General features: G+C 55.9%; 1 protein-coding gene across 3 annotated transcripts in view; it reads left to right on the forward strand.

Annotated features, from left to right (window-relative positions):
• Nucleotides 1-419: 419 nt before the first annotated feature.
• ARHGAP26 (Rho GTPase activating protein 26) overlaps nucleotides 420-22,968 on the forward strand; it is a 113,471-nt gene continuing 90,922 nt past the window's right edge. For all 3 annotated transcript variants that reach the window (XM_027718573.2, XM_027718574.2, XM_027718575.2), the window contains exons 1-5: nucleotides 420-573; nucleotides 19,131-19,226; nucleotides 20,163-20,224; nucleotides 20,612-20,683; nucleotides 21,851-21,952. In XM_027718573.2, coding sequence (XP_027574374.1) covers nucleotides 420-573; nucleotides 19,131-19,226; nucleotides 20,163-20,224; nucleotides 20,612-20,683; nucleotides 21,851-21,952 — 486 coding nt within the window. The remainder of the gene's footprint in view (nucleotides 574-19,130; nucleotides 19,227-20,162; nucleotides 20,225-20,611; nucleotides 20,684-21,850; nucleotides 21,953-22,968) is intronic.

Raw genomic sequence — 22,968 nt, forward strand, 5'->3', positions numbered from 1 at the left:
CCGGGGCCGCCGCCGCGGTGTAGCCGCTGCCCGCGGGCGGGTCCGGCCCAGGTGCGGGAGCCGCGGGGCCGGGCCCCGCGCGGGCCCTTCCCCGCCCCCGCCGCCGATTGGCTGAGCGGGCGCGGAGGGGCGGTGCCGGGCCCGCCCATTGGCTGTCGGCGCGCGGGGGGCGTGGCGCGGCGGCGGCGCGGGCCCGGCCCGGGCGGCGGCCCCAGAGCGGCGGCAGCTCCGCCCCCGCCGCGGCTCCGCTCCCGCCGCTCCGCCCGGCCCCGCTCCGCCCGGCTCGGCCCGGCCTGGCCCGGCACCGCGCTCCCACCGGCTCCCCGCACGGCCGGCTGCGCGCCTCGCCTTAGCAAACCTTTGATTTTTTTCCTTTTTTCCCGGTTTCTTGCCGGTTTCCCCCCGCGGTGCCCGGCAGCATGGGGCTGCCGGCGCTGGAGTTCAGCGAGTGCTGCTTAGACAGCCCGCAGTTCCGGGAGCGGCTGCGCTCCCACGAGGCCGAGCTGGACAAGACCAACAAGTTCATCAAGGAGCTCATCAAGGACGGGAAGTCGCTCGTCGCCGCCCTCAAAAGTAAGTGCGGGGCCGGGGCGGGACCCCGCGACCCCCGGCTGCTCCCCTAGCCCCGGCCCGCCCGCTGTGCCCCGCGCTGCCCGGGCCGGGCTGGGGGCTTCTGCTCCATCGGGGGCCACGTGCACCCACTCCTGTCCCCCCTGCATGTTGTGGTCTGGCTGGGCCACTGGGATGTGCCTGGTCCCGGTCCAGCGGGACGTGCGTGATCCATCAGGATGTGCCTGGCCGTGGTTGCTGGGGACATGTGTGGTCCTGAGTCCTGGTCCTAGTCTATCTGCATATGTGTAGTCCATCAGGATGGATCCTTCGGGATGTGCATGGTTCTGGTCCTGGTCCATGAGGATGTGCATGACAGTGGTCCATTGGGACATGTTTGGTACCGGTCCTGGTCCACCGGGTTGTGCGTGGTTATGGGACATGTGTAGTCTGGTCTGCCAGCTCCCAGTCCATGGCCCTCAGCGGTGGCATCCTTTGGGAGTGGTTTGCCTGGGTGATGGGTTGGTGCTGTGCCCACCCCTCCAGTTGCCCTCCGTCCCCTCAATGCTCAGGGTGGGGGGTGCCCAGTGCCCCCACTGTGGCTCTGACCGGGCTGACCCCTCTATCCCCAATGGGGAAGTGTAGATGGTGGGGGGGGGGGGCAAAGCTGCAAACTACTATGGTAGGGTCTGGGTGAGAGGGGGATGCAGCAATTCAGGCTGTGGCTCCAGGGCTGGGGAGACCCTCACCTGTGGCTGGCAGCATCCTTGTTCCCCCTCATGCCCAGGCTGGGCTGGCTCCTGTTCCCACAGCTGCAGTTGGGGACACCTCTGCATGGCCACCCCCTGCCATGGTGGGGTGGGCTGTACCTTTGGGGTGCCGTGGTGGGTAGGCTGCTCCTTGAGCTGTGTCTCTGTTCCTGCTATTTTCCCCACAGGCTTATTTGGGGCTTTTCTTTTTTTTAAGTTTATTTGGCCCAAATCACAGGGCACTTCACCAGCCAGGGGGTTTCAGGCTGGCAGCGCGCGTGGTTACCTTGCCAGGCTCAGCCTGCCCTGGTTGGTGCCATGGGGAGACAGAGGGACACAGGACAGACACGTGTGCCATGGAGCCCCTGTGGCATCACCTGCGATGCCCCAGCCTGGCCTCGGGGACACAGCAGGGTCATTGTGGGGCTGTGAGGCAGGGGTGTTGCCCTGGGATGTGCAGGCAGGTGATGATCTGGCCAAGTCCACCACCCTGTCCATTCCTGGGAGAGCTGATTCCTGCTCCCTTCCCTTCTGATCTCACACTAAGCCCTGTGGGTGTAGTTCCCCTGCTCTGGAGTAGCAGCTGCTAACATCTGGGTTACATGGACTCCCATTGTACCAATTCTTGGCATTTTGGGTTAAAATAAACCCCAAATCCGACAGCTGTCGTCACTTTTATGGCTCTGGAGGTCTGAGAAGCATTCTGCTGTGAAGCGTTTGCCAAAGGCAGCCAGTGCCTGACCCTGCCTGGAGTGTTCATTTTATCCCAGAACAAATCCTACAGCATTGTTCTTCACTGAAAATACATTTTAGGAGTTAACATTTAGAGTTAGTGGGTCCCAAAGGTGCTCGGCTCTGGGTTTAGTCACTGGGCACGTTTAGCAGGTGCTGACCGAGGGGGCCGGCTGTGCCCTTGCCCCAGTCACTCTGTGTGCAGGTATTTTGGAGTGTGCTGTGAGCCCCTGTGGGCTCGTGGCTGTTGGTGGGCTCCTGTCCCACTGGCCGTGGCCGTGTCGCATGGCCCTGCGCCCCAGGCTGCTGCACTGGGGCAGGAAGAATGCTCTCCGGCCTCCAGAGATAAGGATGTTTTTATGACTGAATTGTTTTGTAGCCTCTATTGAATGCGTTCCTGGATTAGCCCTTAATTCCTGTATGGGGCCTGGGGGTTGTTCCACGGGTGCCCAGGCTGCAGGGACAGGAATAACACCGATTCTGCTGGAATGTGAATCAGCAACACATCCCCTGCACGTGTGGCACGGTCTGCAGGGTGTTTTGGGGGAAGGTTTGGGGGTGTGTGGGGCAGGGCATTGCCCGGGAGGCTGGGGAGGGGTGTTCCCTTCCTGGCTGGATGCTCGGCCACTCTGTACATCCTTCTGCTGCTGTAGGAGCGACTTCACTGGCTGAGCGGCTGCTCCGAGCTATGGTGCCTCTGACTGCTTCAGCAGACCTGGCACTGGACAGGATCTGTCCCAGCTTTCCCCATGTGTGTTGGGTCCAAGGTCTGATGTGTCTTATGAGCCCTTACGGATCATTCTGGCATCCATCAGCAGGGATGCAGATGCTGCAGGAGTAGGGAGCTGCTCTGCTGCCTGTTGCTTGGTGTTGCTCTCATGTTTGGGGATGGGGATGTCTCAGGGCTCAGGGCTGGGGATGTCACCTCTGTCAGTCAGTACAGGTGGTATCTGGGGCCATTCCTGGCTGTGACCGGATCTTGCATCTCTTACCCAGCTTTTATTTTTCTTTGGTGTCTCCAAATTGTTCATCTCCCCATTGCTGGGCATGGTGGCCTTATCTGACTGTCTTTGTCTGCATGCTGCTCCTCAGCTGTCGTGGCATGTGGGTGTGGAGCCAGGCAGGCCCAGGGAGCAGCAGACCCCCGGCTCAAAGCACGCTACCCTCAGAACAAGCAGCTTGGAGGGTGTCTGGGCCCTTGGCACGGCATGGTGGCCTACAATGAGAGTTACGTGAGGTCTTGGCAATATCCTTGCTCATTTTCCTTCCTCTTGCCTTTGCTGAACATTTCACATCCTCTTTGTTTTAAGACGGGCGTGATAGGAACGTAACTCCTTGCGTATCAGCGAGGGGTGACTTGGACAGGCTGTGGCGGGGAGAAGGTGCTGGAGGGGGGAAGAGCCCTCGGCAGTGCTGGACAGGAGTGTTCTCCTGTTTGCTGCTTGGCCCCTTGCAGCTCCCATGCCAACACCAGTGTGCAGGGATGGTGAGACTGGATAAGGGCATGTAAGAGTGTCTCTACCAGAGTTTGGTGAAGGGGCTGCTGTGCCCTGCTTTTGCCCTTCACGAGGTACGGAGGGAAATGGGACTGATTCACAGCTCTTTATCCTTCCCTTAGAGAAAAAATAAATTTAGAAGGTTGAAAATGATCCTCATTTGCTGAAGGGCTGGTCTTGCTAAATGTCTTCAGATGCCGATGGCATCTCTGGAGTGTGTGTGTATATGTATATAGATAAATGCTGTTGGATTTTTTTCTCCCCAGTGAGTTTCTGTACCCGTTTCCATTGTCTCCCTTCGCTGCTTGGCTGGTATTTGGAGTGACCTGGTTTTCAGCAAAACGTGTCCCTCTTCCTCCCTGATCCACCACCATAAATTATTCAGAAAGTTTTGCAGATGCAAAGATTTCGAGTGTGACATAAATAATGAACTCGAAGCCTGGGTGCGGTGAAACTTGTTCTCTAGTGAGGAAGCTGTGGTGACCAGTGGGAGCAGGGATGCTGAAGTATTTTGTCCCTTTGTGTGTCCCTGTGCTTGTGAAAGGGGCAGGCAGGGAGCTGTGTCCCAGCCAGCAGCTTGTCCCAGTCCCTTTGCTTCCATGGAGGGGGATATGGAGTCCAGGTGCCCAGATGGTGGTGCAGAGATGTCTGCAGCTTGCTTTGGAAGACAAGCAGCACATGTAAAGATGGAGGAGTGGGGGTGCAGGTGGCTGCCAGCCATCGCCTCCCCCACACCTTGTCGAGGGGCTGAGCTGGGCACTCTCCTCCTCCCTGTCTCCCTGTCCTGCCAGGCGCCATGTCCCCGTGGCGATGGGGCTGTCACCCCCTTCAGGCACTGGGCACAGCCCGGTGCCCTGCCACGTTTCTGCTGGTTTGTTTTGCTTCTTCCAACTCCCAGGCACTAATTTGAAGCCACTGAACCCGTCCACGCCCCGGCTGCTGCCGCGCTCCCATGGCAGAGGCTGCAATTTCATTTATGTGGTGGGGCTGGGATGGGGCTGGCTCTGTGAACCCTTTCCCCACAAGGAGCACAAGGGCTGGACCCTGAGGGGCTGTACCATGTCTTGGGTTCCTATGGGAAGGACGGAGGTGCCTGTGCCCCGAAAGGCAAAGTTGGGCTGGTTTGGTGTTTTGGATCACTTTTCCTTTGGCTGTTTTTTGTCTGGGTCACCACAGAGCTGTGGCTGGCAGTGAGGAAGGGCAGGACCGAAGGGGGATGTGGGAAAGGGATGATGCTGGGGTGGACCTCGATCCTGCAGCGGCCTGGGGCTTCTCTGGCCCCACTGGCTTCCCAGGACAGATGCTGTGGTACCGTCTCACAGGTCTCATGCCAGCTCTGCCTTCCACCAGCCTGTCCCATGCTGGCTGCAGTGAGCAGCTGGGGTTTGCCCCTGCTCCTGGCTGAGGTTTCCAGCTGGTGCATGTGGCTGACTGAGAAGTGTGGTCGCCCTGCTGTGCCTGCAAGGTGTGATTTTAATGAGTTGCCCCCTGGGATGACCCCTGTGTGCCTGCACTGTACCAGGGTGGTGGAGGTGGCCTGTGCTGCCAGGGGTGATGCCAGCAGGGCTTTTGCTGCAGCTGTGGGGTTTTTCCTGAGACAAATCCAGTTCCGGGGTTGCCGTGCAGCTTAAAATGTGAAGAAGTGGGGCGGTGGGGCAGTTCCTGGTGGTACTGTTGGTGTGCTGGGCTCTGGGATGTTCTTGCACACGGGTTCTGTTCCACATCTCAGCAGCATCTTGGTGAAATCAACCCTTTATAAAACGTCTGTGCCCATGGCTGTGGGGTGGCAATGCTGTACCCAGAGCTGTGCCCATGGCTGTGGGGCAGCAGTGAATGGAACTGGCACTGATTGTGCAACAGCCTGGAAACGAAAGTGAAACTTTTGCCCAGTGTTTACTTAGTTCCCTTTTGACACAAACAAGGCTTAGGCGGGTGATAAGGAAATGTTTCAGACTGGCCGATACCTTCAGTTGCCCAGTTTGCCACTGTCACTGCCTCTCCCTTCCTGCTCTCCATGGCCCCTGGCTCAGCACACTCGGTCTCCCTGGCGAGTGGGTCTGGGGGAGCCTTGACTCAAGTGGGCAGAGGGCAGGTAGACTGTAACAGAGTGCCGTGCACTCAAAATGCCCTTATGTGGCTCTGAAGGGGAAAAGCCCTCGAATGTATTGGGGGACATACCCTGTCTTGTGCTGCTTTGTAATCCAGTTCCATCTGGAGTGACTGGTCCTTGTGCCCCATTGGTGCTGGGGAGGAGGAACCCAAAGCCCATCGTAGGTTATTTTCATCCTTTTTGCCCTTCTGGTCCCCGAAGCCCAAACCTTCCCACCATGTTTGCACAGAGGAGTGGAGTGATCGAGGTTCAGAGGTTTAGGTCTGGCCTTCCCAGGAACAGTTCCCTGTTTGTCCACCTGCAAACATGAGTGCTCAGAGCTGTGCTGCTGGCCAGGAGAGTCCTGGACTTTACAGGCTCATGTTTGGAGGAAAAGGAGTGTTGTGCAAAAGTAACCCCCCCGCTGGGTTGCTGTGACCACTGGCACTCGGTTCTGCTCCAGTTGTGCTGTGAGAATTGATGTTTGGCTGCTGCCATTGAGCACTTGGTGCCAGCCGCCCACAAGCAGCATTGGGTGTGGGGTGGCCAAGGTGAGTCACCTGCGGCATCTTCCCAGAGCTGGGGAATTGCTGCCTTGCAGCACAGGAGGATTTCCCGGAGCGTCCATGTGGGAAGAGACTCGAGTCCCTTCCTGGGTGGTGGGAGACAGTGTTGCCCAAAGAGCTTGCCCTGTGCTCAGAAGGGTTTGGAGTCCCTGCCTGCACCCCCAGTGTGGTGGGTCACAGCCAGGCCCCCCTTGGTTTTCCCCCCACCTTGGCCAGGTGAGCAAACCAGAGGGCTGGTCTGAGGGAAAGCACGTGGGTTTGGGGTTTGATTGGTAAAATGATTTGCTGCTGATTTTTCCTGCTTTGTTCACCTAGCCAAGGTGTAACATGGCTCCCCCGTGATGTCAGGATGTATTTTCTCCTCTTCCTTCCTGTGGGAAACATTTGGTGTAGGGAATACTTTGGGCCATGGAGAGGGATGTGATTACAGCCCAGTCAGTCCTGCGCCAGCAGGGCCAAAGGCACGGAGGACTTCTTCTTTGCATGACCTGTGTGGCTTGTGCAGCCACATCTTTAATAGCTTGCCTGGGATTTTATTCAAATGAGGAGTAGGACAGGTGATAATACTCTGCTTAATTTTCAGCACAAATTGAAAGCTCCTGCTCTTCCTCCCCAGTGGAAATTAGCGACAGGAATGTGTTCCTGCTTGGGAGATGCTCTTTTTTTGTGATGGTGGGTCTGCACTGTGATCCCTGGAGGGATTGTAGTGCTAGCAGTGCTGGCTCCAGAGGGCTGCATGCTTATCCTACCTGGCTCTGCCTGAGAGGGAAAACTTGCCCTGCCTGGATGCTGCAGTGGCTCACCCATGTGCGCTGCTGTGGTTGTGATCCATGTTGGAGGTTCCTCACAGCAGCCCTAGGGACCATTTGCCCATCTCCCAGGGGTACTCCTGCCCCAGCCACGACCCCTCAGTTTGGGAACTGATGGTGGGAGCCAAGCTCCCAGTTGGGGTGGACTTCTCGAATCCTGTGGTAGCCACCAAACAGATGCCATGAGCTGCTGAGCTGGAGCCAGATTCCGCCTCTTGGCAGTGCTAGAGAGGGAAGCTGGTGAGCAAAAGGGTTTGGGTGTGCAAGAGAGGCTGTGTCGTGATTACATCTTTTAAATTATGCTGACAGAAGGCTCATTAACAGGGCTGGGAGATCTCCTTAATTGGGAGTGTGCCACGGAGCACCTCTGGGCACATGTCTTGATATGCTGGTGTGGTGATGGAGAGAAGCTGCAGGCTCCGTATGTGCTGCTACCTGGCCATGGCACCTGCACCGAGAGTGTGTCCCATGCCGGGTTAAACCCAGCCTATTGGGCTGGAGGGGGATGGACTGGAATAAACAGCAGCTCTGAGAGGCATGGGCTGGAACTGCTGCAGTGCCAGAGCTGGTGTAGCCTTATGTCACACCCCAGTGTTTAGGGAGTGAATCTGAGCTGGAGGTGGATGGTCCTGGGGAAGGGCATGCGAAGGGGCAGGTTGGATGTCCCAGTGTCCCTCCAGCACCAGGAGCCAAGTACCTGCTGCATCCTGCTCACACTTCCAGCGTGGAGCAGATTTGCCTGATTTGGGTCAAGAGACTGTTTTTCCAAGGCTGTGGGTGTGCCATCACAGCTGCATCTTCTGTCTCCATTTGTTCTCCCTGCAATGCTGCCAGACTGAGAGGTACACACAGCGTGCATGGCATCACCTGTGTGCCCTGGACATGGGCTGGAAGCAGTGGGCTCTTTAGATTTCCTTTATTTTTCTTTCCTTTGAGGGTAGCAGCTCACAGTGACGTTGGGAATCCGTGTGAGGAAATGCCGTTCCCATGGTTGCTGCGGGGAGGGTGGGAGGCAGCGGCGGTGCCGGCTCTGTGTGTCCCTGTGCTTTCTGCAGGTTGGCACACGTGGTGCTTTCCTGGCTGATCCCAGCCCACAGGAGCCCTTAGCTGGGATGGAATGTCTGCCCTTGCTGTGCTGCCAGCCCCCTTCCTGGCTGGCAGAGTGGGACCATCAACTCCTTTGATTTCACCCTCTCTGCACAGGCACCCTAAAATTTGTTGTGTGCTTCTTGCTTTTTCCTGAACCCCATGACCAGGCATGGGCTTGCCATGGCCAGGCAGCATCCCTGCACAAAACAGGGCAGGGGTGCTCAGGGGTTGGCATCCCTCCATCTCAGCAGAGGGGCTTCAGTCCCCCCACCCTGTCTGAGAGGCAGCGGCAGTGTGGCCAAGCGAACTCTGCCTGTGCTGTGGTTCTGATTTGGGGTGTTCTGGGCCCCTTCTGCACCATTCAGCAGTGGGACAGCAGGAGGATGGGCTGCTCCAGGGATCCATCGCCGGATTCAGCCTTTTTTTTATCCATCACTTTTAAGGATCTGGGTTTAGCTGCGGTGTGATGAGTAGCTGTAGCGTGACCGAGGTGGGTGGGAGGGGAGGCAAAGCGAGGGGGAGCTCGTACCAAAACCCGCACAGCTTGTTCACTTCAGCGTGAATCATCCTCCTCCTCCCCCGGGCACACGAGCGGCTGTCACCGCGGCCGGCGGAGACGAGGCTGTTTTGCCTGTTTTCCTGGCGTGCTCCCTGCGCCAAAGGTGGCTCCACCCGCTCTGTGCAAGCGGCTGGTGACCCTGGGCTTGTGGGCTCCTGACGAGGTGGGATCTTTAGGGCATCACCCAAGCTCTTAATAGCAAGGATGGTCCCAGGTGTGGCTTGGAGAAACTGGGAATTGCGCTGCTCTGCCTCCGCTCCCACCTGCTGATGGGAGCTGGGGAGTCATGGCATGTCTGGGGTGCAGGATGTACGCTGGGGAGGGATGGTAGCCGCAGGATGCTCTGTGGTGTGGGGACTGTGGCACTGAGAGGGAAGAGGATGTCTCTGTGGTGATGCCAAGATGGTTTCTAGCTGGAGTTTGTGGGAAGCACACCAGCCTCCGGACCATCTGGCTCCCGCACGTGGAGCGGCGGGCACAGCCATGCCATGTGGGGGCCGGGGCTGCCTGTGCCAGCGTGGGGACTGGGGGCCAGCAGAGGGCCTGGGTGCTGCTTCCTCAGCCTTCCCTGCAGTTTGGACCCTCAGGCAGGGCTTGGAGCAACCTGGTCTAGTGGAAAGTGTCACTGCCCATGGCAGGGGGATAGAATGAGACGAGCTTTAAGGTCCCTTCCAACCCAAACTGTTCTGCTATTCCATTATCCATAATGACGACGGAAGTGTGAAGGGTTCTCTGCACCAGCTGAGTGACCTGTAAAATGAGCTGGCATGTGCCTTTTCCATAATGCTGCCCGCCACAGCGTCCCTTTGCTGTTTTTATATTCTTTTTCTAGCTGAAACAGCGTCTGTCCACAGCGATGCCCTCACTGAGCACTGGTTGCTTAGCAATGTTTCACAAAAAATCCAGCCATTGCAGAGGAGAGCGTTGGGTGTCTCTCCCGTGAATTCTGTGAGAAAGCCCAGGTTAAAGGCAGTGATTCCTTCCCAGAAAGAGTGATCAGGCACTGGAACAGGATACCCAGGGCAGTGGTGGAGTCACCATCCCTGGAGGGATTTAAAAGATGTATGGATGTGGCCCTTGGGAACATGGTCAGTGGTGACCTTGACTGTGTTGGGGGAAACGACTGGATTTGAGGACTTAGAGGGCTTTTCCAACCTAAACTATTCCATGATTCTGTGATGCACTCTGGGCTGTGCATCCCTGTTCTCACCCTGCGTGCCTCCCTAGGCTCTGTTGGAGATTTTAATTTATATTTTTTTTCCTGCCAGAGCAGGAAAAATTGACTCACTTGCCAGTGATGTTCCTGTGAGCACGGTGGGATTTTTCCTGTTCTTACAGCTGACGTGGTGGAGCACTGGAGACAAAAGGATTTCCGCAGCCTCCTTGGGAGGAGAAGGAAGCTGGTTGTGCAGAACCGCTTCTGGAGGGGCTGGGAGCTGACCCCATTTCCCTGCCCTGGCTGTGGGCACAGCCCCTGGGATGGGGACCCGAGAGAGGGGACGCACTGCCGCACACTGTGGGCCAACTGGGATGTACTGGGATGTCCTGTCCTGCCTGCAGGGATAGGGTGTGGGTCCCCTCCCCACCTGGACCATGGGGGTCCTTCGACCCACTGTCCCCTGGAGACCCCTATGCTTTGGCGCCTGCCCCTTGAGAAATCAAGCTGGCTCCCTGTGGCCCACCTATTAACTAATTAGGTTTAATAACAGACTAATCCAAATGTGGGGCGTTGCCTGAGGCATCTGCTCCTGCCCTGCATGATGCCTGGTGGGGGGCTCTGCCATAGCCCCCCCGTCCCAGGACCCCCCTCCCAGCCAGACCCCCGCCTGGCCTTCTGCTCTGCTAATGGGCATTGCCTCGGTCAGGAGCAAATTTCTTCTGGATTAGTGTCCTCTAAATCGATTAGCTGTCTCGGGCAGGGCATTCTGTCCTAATGAAATGTGATTCCAGGCTCCAGTCGATGAAATATTGTGGCAACGAGGGTAAAGTCATCTGCAGCCTTCCTGTAGGTTGTGCCAGGGTTTGGAGAGGAATCACAGAATTACACAATGATTTAGGTTGCAAATGTCCTCCAAGATGATCGACTCCAACCTGTGACCCATCACCACCTTGTCACCCAGACCAGAGCACTGAGTGCCACGTCCAGTCATTGCTTGAACACCTCCAGGGTTGGTGACTCCACCACCTCCCTGGGCAGCCCCTTCCAGTGCCTGACCACCCTTTCCCTGAAGAAATTCTTCCTAATGTCCAGCCTGAACCTCCCCTGCCACAGTGAGGAAAAGGCTTAGAGGAGAAATTGTAGTTATCAAGGCAGTGTTAGACTAACACGGACTTGCCTGCCCTCCCCAGTGAGGGAACTAGGGGAAATGGGGAACTCTGAGAAAAACATGGCATTTCCACCTGCTTTTGGAGGCACTTTACTCACAGGTGTAAGGCTGAAGGCATTTACACAACCTGCCTGGAGCAGCAGCAGTGGGGCAGTGTGCAGGTGTGGGGTAAATGCGATATTCAAACCCCTTGCTTTGGGAATAGTGTTCAGGGATTGGGGTTTGCAGGTCAGGCAGCTCAGTGCAGTGAGACAGCTGCACTCCGCAGGTCTGCCATCTCTCTCTGTGAGCCAGTGCTGTGCCTAAATCCCTGGCCCTGGTTGGGATACAGGGATTTTCACTGCTGCTTCCTCACATTGTTCACTTGTGCAGTTGGCTGCCCGTGGAAATGCCAGCTGGGGCAGTAGTTTTCCATTTCCATGTCCCTGATGTTTTCCAGGCACTTAAGCTGTTGCCCGTGTTTGCTGTTTGGATGCATCCCTTCTCTGTCTTGGAGTGGTGAATATTTACATTTGATTTTATTCAGAGACCTTGCCTGCTCCCACCTGAGCTCCCGTTGCTCTGATGCTTGGCCACCTGCCCAGCAAACTCTGCTGGCTGGGACGGGACGGGGGGCTCTGTCATAAAACAACACCAGGATGTGAACGAAAATAAGCACAGGGAAAAGTGCCAGACATGGAGTTGGGTGGGGAAATGGAGAAATCCCGTTTTGTTTTGTTTTGCTGCTAAGTGCATGAAATGCTCCGTGTCCAGGGCCAGTTCAAGAGAGCAGGGGTGGCACCTGGGTGATGCTACCCTGTCCCAGGGGGCAGATGGGCTGTGATCCACCGGGAACTGTGGGCAGTGATGCTCTGGAGGCTGTGGGAGGACTGGGGTGTTGCCATGTTCATGCAGAGCACCGGGAGGCCCCCTGGGCAGGGAGCATGGAGGGCTCTACTCGGTGCTGGGCAGTCAGAGGATGGCTGTGCTGATCCGATGTGCTGATTCCCGACACAGTGATGGTCAGCCTGGAAGCTGCCTGCCAGGTTGGCAGTACCTGGCTTCAGGCCCCTTATCTTCCAGGGCCATCCTGAGAATCTTGTAGCAGTTCCCAGTGTTGCTGGCAGGGTTCTGGCAGGTTCCTGCATTTCTCCAAGTCTGGCTGCTCCTTGCTGGGAGCGAGGACCTGCGTTACGCTGTGCCTTCCTGCAGCTGCAGACATCTGTCTCCTCAGCCTCTCCAGGAATGGGAAGCCTTTCCGGGGTTAGTTTGCATCATTTATGGGTTTTATGTTCCTCCATGTCCTGACTGCAGGCAGGGCTGGCTTGCAGTGCTGTGTCGACCCAACACCTGCGCCGGGAGCTCTCGGGACATTTTGTCTTCCGTGGCTGTCCTTTATCCCCACTCGGCATCACCTCTGTCCACCCTCCCCCATGTCCCTGAGCCGAGAGCTGCTGCAGCTCATCAAAATAACCTGATTAATGCGGAGCTGGGCCGGGGCCAGACTCTGCCGGGCACAAAACAGAGCACTTCACTTTGGAGTGGTTCCTGCTGAAAAATCCTGTTTGGGCAAGTAGAGAAAATCATCCAGAGTTTCCGTGCAGGACAGATGGGAGTCTCCCCACGTCTTCCTTTCCTTGTGGGATAGAGAGGTTTGATGGTTCACATGCCCAGTGCTGAAGTAAGGGTCCCTTTAGGTGGGACCCTTGGCAGTGGTCAGGGACACTTCATTTTGTTAAGCTGTCCCTGCTGCCTGGGCCAGTTTCTCTCCCACCAGTGTCACAATCCTGGCGACACTGTGAGTGGGGAAAGGCAGAGCTGTTTGCATGAGCTGGGCTTCTGCAGCGTCTCTGCTGCTGTGAGATAAGGATCTGAGTCACGAAAGTGGCTGCTGGGGCTTTGTTGCAATAGGAAGTGATGGACAAGTGCTAAGAAAAGATGAACAGGAAGGATGGAGAGAAGCAGTGAAACCTTTGCTCTGGGTGTCTGAGGCAGAGCAGGCTCAGCACTGGGCTTGGGGCTCCAGAGCCTGAGGAAGTCCAGGGCTGGTGCAGGGTGGAGAAGTGGGGCAGAAGGGCAAGGGCTCTGACTGACCATCAGCTTCCTCAAATCGTGGGGAAATGGAAGAGTGGCTGTAGCAGCATGAGCCAAAAGGAACAGCTTCTCAGCTCTGTGCTGCCGCAGCCCCGGTCCCACTGCAGGATGTCACACTGGACATGCAGGACTGGCAGCTCAGGACCTGACAGTCCTTCTGGCTTCATTTCCTTTGGATCTTCAGTGCCTTTCATCAGGAATATTGGGAAGCTTTGCACAAATGTCCTGGCCTGGCAAAACTCCCAAGATAACTCCAAACATTATTGATTTGAGGGTGGCACGCTGACATGGCCGGGTGCTGGGCTGGTGGGCAGCAGGGGATAATTTTAACTGTGCAGCCAGGCAGTCCTTTCCAAGGGAGAACTTTGTTTTTCATGAAGCGCAGAACCTTTATCTCTTAAAATACCATGGAAATAATTCATGTAATCTGATCTGCTATTTGAGCCGGGTCAATGGTGCCATTCAGCCCACAAAGGGTTCTCTGTGCCTCTGGCAAACGTGTTCCCGTATGGAGCCACGTTGAGTGTTTGAAGGGAGGCATACGGGGATGCCTCGGCCGGCAGCAGTGCCGGGCGCTCCCGTGGCTGCACGGAAAGGCTGGGCAGGAGCTCATCCTCCTGGATCTGCAGTCCTGGGGCATCTTGGACAGGTTGTTCAGTTTTTCTTGAACTTTAGCACATCTGAGCAGTTCTGGGTTTTTCCCTGGTTCGTAGGGTGTGTTTTGTACACTTACTTTCCATGATACAAATTAGGTTTTGGGATTTGGGAAGTGGGGTTTGGCCTCCCTGTGTGTGGCATTGAGCTGAGGCTTGGCGCTAGAGGCTGTGTGTGTGTAAGAGGCAGCAAAATGGGGTCTGGGGGCGGTGTGGGGCCATGGCAGAGATGCTCTCCCCACCTCAGGGGTTCTGCCTGGGGTGACTGCAGGGACTGAACTCATTGCACTGGTCATTGGGGTCACCTCGCTGCCTTTGGCACCCTCAGAGCTCCATGTCTGACGTGTGCTGAGCCAGTGCAGCCTCTTCATGGGCTTTTGTGTGGGAACATGACGGCAGAAGCTGCATTGGAGGTGGGGTAGGCTCTTCCCATCTGGGTTTATATATTTACTCAACGATGATTCAGAGGGGGAACCTGCCAGCAGCTGCCGTCCCATCCTAAATCACTGATTAACTCCAACCGCCTAGTGGAGTTGTTTAATAAACAAATCAGTGCTAATTCTCTATGGAAGAGACTTGGGGATTGGGCTGGGTCCAGAGGACCGCAGTGTCTCGTGGGACCAGGGCTTTGCTGACCTCGCTGGGAAGTGCAGAGAGGGGATTTAAACCTTCTGGAGCAAATGAAGCGTTTAACGATGCTGCCCTGATGTTTGGTGCCAACCCCTGCAGAGCACGGACTGGGACTGGAGGGTAAAATTTGATGCTGGCAGCTGCAAATGCTGATTTTTAGGCACGAATTGCTTGTTGCTGGATTCCTGTGTAAACTACAGGGCCAGGTTTGGACAGTGTCCCATGCATCCATCGGTCAGGTCCAGTTGGCCATTCCCAGCTTCGACCTTTCCCAACCCCCCATCCCTGTGTATCTCTGGGCACTAGGAGGTGTTGTGTGACCCCACAGTGGCTCACTCTGGCGTTGTGCCGGCAGCCCCGGCTCGCCGGGTGCTCGCTGTGGGGATAGACACCATATTGCTGCTTTCTAAGCACCCTTGGCGGGCTGTAATCCGGCTCTTTTGGCTGCTGATTAGAGCAGCTGTTCCCTGGATTACCCATCCCGGCTGGCTCCTGCCTACCATGAGGTTGCTCTGTGCTGGCTGCATGGCTGGGGAGCTGTGGGGCTGCAGAGGTGCCACGAGAGTGGCCAACTGTTGTGTCCTGTTTTCTCTGCATCCAAATGGGGGGTCTCCGGTGGTGACCCCCAGATCTGCTCTCTCAGGGCTCCTGCATTTGGACTGTTTCCCAGGGCAGACCCACTTGGGCCCATGGGGCTGCTGATGGGGACAAGCAGTGTCACTGCTGGCAGGAGCAGGGGACTGGGGACCCTCCTGTCCCTCCGTGGGGGCTTGCAGGGGACATGCAGCCTGAGCCTGCTGTTCCTGCCGTTCCCTGCCACGGGGGAAGGAAGGGGCAGGAGTCCTGGTTCCTGTTGTCCACTTGAACATTAAATATAGGCTATTAAGCAATTTTCTTTGCAGGAAGTGTAGAAATCCTGCTCTGTGTGAGCACAGCCTCTGTCAGAGCCCAGAGCCTGGAGCTTGCCTTGCAGCAGCATCCTCTGCTCCCCCTTTGCAGCAGCATTAACCCTTCATGGTCAGACCCAGCAGTAAGTTTATCTTTAACCTGAACCACCCATGGCATCGTGCTGCTCCTGCCCCTGTCCTGGGCGCAGCTGAGCCTTTTGCTTTTTCTAGCTTACATAGCAAACTGGCTGCAGAGTCAGCTGTGGGGAGAGCCCTGGCCTCTGAGCCAGCAGTTTCACTTTTCTCTGGCCAACCTGATCTTTCCAACACGGGACTAGGCAGCAGGACCAGGCATTTGTCTTCTCAACATCTCATTTTGCTGTGTTGCAGTTCCCCTCTGTGTCCTGGGTCACGTTTCCCAGCTGTCCATCTGGAGCATGCAGGTGGAGGAGTTCCAATCTCTTCTCTGCTCCTTATGAATTTTGGTTTAAGGGAACTGCTCCTGCTCTTTGTCTGTCCAGGCTCTCAGCACACTTTACCTCTGTTCCCTTTGGAAAGACCTGAAAAAGTTTTAAACACTCAAAGAGAGGTGTGATGGGGTGTTGCACAGAGGTGAGGTGTCCAGCTGAGGAATAAAGCTGGGGAAGGAGCTGGAAGCCAGTGACCAGGAGAGAGTGGCTTGTGGCAAGACTGTGGTGTAAATTACTCCTTCAAAGTGGTAGAGGCTCCATGTGCTGGGTCATCTTGTGGAAACAGGGACATGTTAGATCCAGCACTTGTGCCCTGGGGAGCAGAGCTGACCCATCTCACAGCAGTGTGTCCCTGGGGCTGCCCCACTGCAGCACCATCTGTAGACCTGGCTGGAATGGGGTCATCCCTGTTGTTCCCAGGGTGCTGGATGTGAACCTGACTGGGATGGGGTCATCCCTATGGTGCCCGGGGTGCTGTACACATGAAGGAGTGTTGTGAAATCACATCTTCCTTCTAGAAACAGCCTTTTCCAGTAGTTCCAAATTCCTTTGGAAGGGGCTTTTTATGTAAATACCAACCATGTCAAGCTCCTTGCCTGACATCCTCTTCCACAGCAACCACTTCCAAGAAAGATTTGACTCTCAGTAGCTGAGGAGGAGGGTCTGAGGGAGCACGAGGTGCTCCCTTGCTGCTGATCCCTTGCAGGGCTGCTGGGGCCTGGAGTAGCATTGGCTTCAGCCGGGTTTGGAGGGAACCTGGGAGTGTATGGCTGGAACAGGAATTCAGCCAGCAATTAATCTGGCTCCCTGGCTGCAGAGGGAGGAGGAATGTGGGGTGACCCCTGAACTGGGTGTGAGAGAGGAGGGACAGGCAAAGGGGTTAAATGAGGCTACTGCCCTCTGTCCTGCTGGGAGCCGTCCTCCTTCCTGCTCTTCCTGTGGTGGATGTCGAGGATGGGATGCTGTGACTGTCGAGGATGCAGTGGATAGGGAGGATGCATCACATTTAAAAGGACATTTTATTTAGGTTCTTGGTTGCCGTAGCTGTGCAGCTGGACCTCCGACTTGTAGTGTGTGTGCCTGTTTCCTGTCAAGTGGACTTTCCCGAAGGGATCTTCCCATCCCCACCAGCCCTGATGGGAAGGGGGAGCCATAGAAGGTGATGAAGATGAGGAGAAGAACTGTGACCTGATCTGGTTGTGTTGCTCAGGCAGAATGATTTTTCAGGCTTTTTGTGGTGGTTTTCCCTTATGTTGCACTTGACTGGTCAAGCCAGTGGAGAACTTGGAAGGAAAACTTCCAGAGCCCTTGGCACAGCCCGGCTGTGACTCATGTGCAGTGTCCGGGTGGTTTTACCCATGCATGAGAGGAAGCAGAAGTTTCTGTCAAGCCTTTGTAGGATTTTGGGTTTGCTTGTTCACAGCCCTGGGGAAGAAGAACCCGCAGGAGCTGAGCTGGCCTGTCAGGGGGCTGCCTTGCTCTCACCATGCCTTCCAGCTTCCACTGGAGGGTTTTTTCTCCAAAATGTAGTTGAGAGGTTCCAGCTTTTAGGAAATGGGGATGCTGGGGTGTGGGTGGGTCTGACGGTGTCCCAGGGAGGATGACAGGGCCCCACAGGGCGGGCACGGGTGCCCCTCTCTCCATTTCTGGCTGATCCTGCTGCTAATTTTATCCTTTATCGCTGTTGCACCAGGACTTATCTCCATCTCCCCCTGCCTCTCCCTTGCCTATTTATAAGCACCCTGGGCCATTGCTGTCAGTGCTGCTGGCTCCAAGGGCTTCTCGGCTTCGCTCTGGCTAATGCCTGGTCCCAGAGCCCCAACCTTGTCCTCACTCTGAGCAGGAGGGATGGTTACCCTGCCCTGGGCTGTGGGAGCTTCACTCTGTCTGGGTGTTCATCCCTGTGCTGGAGCAGCCTTCGGCTCTGGGGTCCTGCCCAGCTGGCAGTGGGCACAAGGGGTGTCATGTGGTCGGGTTCACGTGGGGATGTGTCACACGTAACATGGCCAAGGGCTCAGGGAGGCCACAGTATATGTGGAGAGAGTGTGGCTGGTGGCTGCTGGTCAGCACGGGGCTGCGGGGGAGGAAGTGGCTCCTTGAGTCATTAACGTCATCTTCATTATTGTTCCAGAGGAGGCAGGAGGCCACTTGGCTCTGGGACCGGTGAAAGTCCCCAAGCCCCCCAGCACCAGCATGAACCTGTGGTGGGGAGTGGAAAGAGCTGCCCAGGGCTGTCCCAGTGCCCTTCACTGAGCCCCAGAGCTGGAGCAAACCCTCTAACCCCCCGAGTCTCTCTTTTCAACCCTGGCAGGAGCGCTTGGGGAAGCTGCCCCCGAAAAACACATGGCTTGCATCTGTAGGTGCCGATGGAGATTCCTGGCAGCTCCAGGCACTGGCAGGGTGTAAGCCGTGCTCATTCCATCCTCCAGGGAGCAAAGTGCAAATCCTGTTATGTGTGAACCTTCTTCTTGGAGAAGCCCCCCTCTGTACTTTTCCACTGGGAAAGCTCCCGGTGCCTTCCCTCTCCCTGCCTGCCGTGGCTTGGTGGTTTTCTGCTGCCTTAGGAAGCAGTGGTGCAAAGGCAGCCAGGACTGAACTGGGCAGGATTAGCCCCAGGGCTGTCAGCAGGAATACTGGGAGAACAGCTTTAATACTTGGAGAAAGCTGCCAACTCCCTTATCCCATGGGAAAAGCAAAACACTTGGATTCTGTTGTGGTTATCTCTCGGCTGTTGGTGTCTGAGAAGAGGAAACGGCCTTTGTGTGCAGGCATGTTTTCCACCGGTGCTTGGAAAGGGGGAAAAAACCACTGAATTTTGAATTTTGGGCTTTGAGTGAAGAAATGCACAGGGGACTGAGCGTTGTGTCTTCCTAATGCCAGCAGTGCTGGCAGCCACAACTTCCCTTTGGAGCCAGTGGCCTCACGGTGCCCGGGACCGTGTCTGTGTGTGCTGGGCTACGGGGCCGGTTCGAAAAGCCAGTCCTGGATCCACTCAGGTCACTGCGAGTAAGAACTTAATAGGATCCAGATCGCAGAGAGAATCTGCAGCTTGGGAAGAATGAACCTCTGCATTATTGCGTGTCTGTGGGGCCTTCCCTCAGCGGGACCAGGAGCCTGGCAGAAGTGCCATCTCTTGAAGGGCAGTGTCACTGTGTGTCACTATTTGCCATTGCCCCCACGGCTCTGGGCCTAGGCTCCCATGGTGTTCTCATGGTGTTCTGAGGTTTTATCCACTATAGGGTATTTTGGGGGCTGCTGACAGGGACCCCAAAATGTCCTGGGGTGGGTGCAGAAGGGCAGTGCTCAGGGATTTCTCTGGTGCTGGGGGTCCCGTTGAATGGGTCCCTCTGTGGGTGTTTACCAGCTGGGATTACGTATCTGCCTGTATCCTGCTGTTGAGGTACTTTTCCATTTCTAACAGCCCTGTTTTCCCTGCTCCCCCTCTCCCACAGACCTGTCGGCCGCCAAGCGCAAGTTCGCGGATTCCCTCAATGAGTTCAAATTCCGCTGCATCGGCGACGCTGAAACGGATGATGAGATCTGCATAGGTGAGTCCTGGTGCCCTGGACCTCACTCCAGATCCCTGAGTAGGGCACAGCGGGGGAAACACATGTGAGGACACCAAGGGGTCCAGGAGTTTCGGTGCTTTCCTGTTCTCTGAAAATGGCATATTCCTCCTGGTTCAACATCAGCAAAGCCTTTTCCAGGGAATCACTTGTTGCTTTTTGGCCTAAATCTGTCACTGCCAGATAAGAAACAGAGAAGATTGCCTGTATCTGAAACCGTCTTGGTTATCTGGATGTTTTGCATTGGAGAGCAGGATCTGGATGTGGTTGTGGCTCGGTACACTGCAAGGGGCTGTGACCTGAAGCAGAGGAGCAGCAGTCTCAGTGCTGGCTGCAGGAACACAGGGAACCAGCAGTGCTGAGCCTGGCAGTGCTCCCTGAACTGGGCCTTGCTCCACCAGAGCTTCTCCTGGCACAGGGCAGCAGCTTCAGCTGCTTCCCTCACCATTATCCTGCTCTTGCCCCAGCTGGACTTTTAGAGCTTATTGTGCACATCGTCTGGAGCCAGGAGAGCAAAGGAGCTTTAGCCCTGATTTAACTTCACTTGTTTATTTGTGCCCAGTCTCAGCAGAAATAGCTCCTCACTGGCTCCAGGTCCCTGTGCTGGTGAGCTGCCCCTCGTGCCCTGAACATAGCTGAGGCCAGTGCTGCACCATTGGGCTGGTCAGTGACCAGCTGTTGGCTAGGGCAGGTTTGAGGTGAGGGTGTTGCTCTCTGGAGGTGAGAACCTGGTCCTGGGGTTGCTCTGCTGCCAGTTGATTCCATAGGCAGCTGGAACCTTTTTAGGGAGAGAGCAAAGAGGATAAAAAAAAACCCAAACCAACAACCCCCAAAACACAGACAGACAGAAAAACCCCCTGTTCGGTTTCTCTCTTTCTTTAAAAATTGAACGTTAAATGCTGACTGTGTCCCTTCCAGCCAAGTCTCTGCAGGAGTTTGCCACGGTGCTGCGGAACCTGGAGGACGAGCGGATGCGCATGGTACGGCCCCATCTGTCCCTGGGAGCAGGGGGTTGTGACACTGCTGCTGCTGCCCACAGCTCTACTGTGGCACCCCGGGCACTGACGTGACAGTGGCTGCCACCCCAATGCTCCTTCCCTTGCCCATGGCAAAGCCACAGGGGAAGCAGAGGGAGGGGAGGGTGGCCTTGGCAGGGGAACACTTGAAAAGCATCAGAAATGGAGTCTTGCTGTTGGAAAATGGCCAGTGCTGGTGCTGGGGGGGCTCACAGGTTTGGTACAAGCCCCTCAGCCAGTGCAGAGCCGGAGGGGTGAGGCCTGTGGGCGTCTGTGGGCTGTGGGAGGGTTTTTGTGGAAAGGCTGTTGAGCAGCACAGGTCAACAGAGCTGTGTCTGTCTTTGCCCACAGATCGAGAATGCCAGTGAGGTGCTGATCACGCCGCTGGAGAAGTTCCGCAAGGAGCAGATCGGGGCCGCCAAGGTAACTGACCCACTTGTCCCCTCTGGGAGCCCCTGCTCAGGCAGAGGAGCAGAGCCCAGAGCTGCACAGAGATAGCCACAGAGGTGGCCAGGACCTGGCACACTGCAGGGATGGGCACAGGCATGGGAGGAGGCGATGCACTGCTGTGGGAGGGACACGGGGATGAACCAGCTCCCGGGAAAAGCCTCAGTGTTCTGAGTTCACCCACAACCAAATAACATGCCAAGGGCCAAAAATCACATTCCAGTTGAAGTGAACTTTTTCCTTACTCCAAGCAAGAATTAGGATTTTCTTGGAGGGGTTCCCAATCACCCAAACCCCCTGGTCTGCACTCCCCACCCCGGTGTGTCGCACGGGAACTCAGACGGCTTCTGGCAGGACAGGGAAGCGCCAGTGTGGCTGAGAGTGGCTGTGAGACAGTCTGACCCCCCCACTTTCTTTCCTGCCTTTGTTCTGAAATGAAAACCACTGTCTGTGGCTCCCCTGTTGTTATAACAACCTGCTGCTGCCTGCAAGAAGCTCATGCCAGCGCCTGGGGCCGCGTTTGCATGGCAGCGGGGTGCCCAGCCCAGCAGTGCTGCCCTGCCTCATGCAGCTGAAAACAAAAGACAAAGAGGAGTCCTCCAGAAGGGAGCTGGTTATGAGCAGGTGCCAGTATGGATTTGGTACTGGTGTGTTGGGATTGCCTGGTTGGGATGGGGGTACAAAAGAAAGTGAAGTTGACATCCTTTTTTAATGCTCCTGCCATAAACAGCCATACTGTGTCATAGTCCTGAGTGACACGAAGGAGAAACTCTTGCAAGGATTGGCAGGGGTGGGATATGAAATTGTGGTAATATTCTGGTTCAAAAGCACTTTCCTCACTGTTGTCTTTGGACCAGGCCTGGTCTGCGTGTTTTACCAAGCATTGGGCCCCAGGAGTAGAAGAGGGGTTCCCCCACCCCTTGGATTTTGGAAGCATAAGCTGCTTTCTTGTAGCTGCCTGATGCTGACAGATAAAAGCTGCTTCACCTGCTTCCAGCTGATACCCCCAGGCCATGGTCCTGTCTCATGTTAACTCCCACCTGGGATGTGCTGTCCTGCCATGTGCTGCGGGGATGCGATGGGTCCTCGTGGCTAATCTGGTGCCGTTGCGTTCAGCGTCACACATTTTGTTCTGTTTTGTAGGACGCCAAAAAGAAATATGACAAGGAGACTGAGAAGTATTGTGGTGTCCTAGAAAAGCACTTGAACTTGTCTTCTAAGAAGAAAGAATCCCAGCTTCAGGAGGTGAGAGCAACCTCTGTGTTTCCATGTCTGGCTGTCACTGTGGAGAGCTTTTTGAATGCCTTACCCAGCTTATAACAATGGTTCTCCTGACTGTAAACTCATTTTTTCCATCATTCTGGCTGCGAGTGCTGGCTTTTCCCCTCTTCCTTAATGAAAGGGAATGGAGCTGTTTTGGTGAGTAAATCAGAGAGATCCCAAAATGGATAGCAATCAAAAAGGAGAGAGGGTTTATAATTAAAGAGTGTAACAGAGGGGAACTGGTTCTGCTGCAGGCTTCCCGTGTGCCAGCACAAATCAGGGTTGTCTGATCTCCTTCTCTGCGAGTGACTGTGCTGCTTTGGGCTCCAAGGGAGGAGGGATCAGGCTTAGTGCCTTAAACTGCTTTAGGAGCCATCCCTGACTCAGGACGTGGTTTGCTGCGGTGCCAAATGCTCTTACTGGATGACTACACTGAGTTTTCAATCACTTCTTCCAAGTTTGAAATTCCCTGTGCTGCAGTTGGTCCCCTCAGTATGCGTGTCCTTGCCTTTGGACATGGTGCTGGTGTGCTCCTGATCCCTTACTGGGGGCACTCGTGGGCACAAGGCTCCTGCGCCAGGACAACACAGGTTGGGACAATGCCCAGCAGAGTTGGGAACTTGGGAGCAGAAATACCTCTGGCATAGGTAATCATCTTCCACCAAATCAGGGCTGAGGAGGGGTCAGAATCCAGGCAGATACGCCTGTAAGCCGGCTTTGTCCTCTGGGCTTGTAAATAACTTCCCATATGGAAGCACCCCTGTGTCCCAGGGGATGATGGTTTAGTTCATGTTTGAGATACTGATGGGCACGGGAGTGGAAGGAATTCTGTCCAGCAAGGGAAGGATCCACTCATGGCTGTCATGGCTGTACAACGGTTGCTTTTAGAAGTGTGATCCTGTGCCCTGGACAGAGCATGGCCCTGCGGGGCTGCCTGGGGCTGCCTGGAGATGCGGTATGGGATGCAGGCGGGATGTAGGTGGAGGCTGTGTGCGGGA

Source organism: Pipra filicauda, unplaced genomic scaffold (genome assembly GCF_003945595.2).
Source record: "Pipra filicauda isolate LSUMZ 115617 unplaced genomic scaffold, ASM394559v2 scaffold3_size10097308_pilon, whole genome shotgun sequence".
Taxonomy (NCBI): domain Eukaryota; kingdom Metazoa; phylum Chordata; class Aves; order Passeriformes; family Pipridae; genus Pipra; species Pipra filicauda.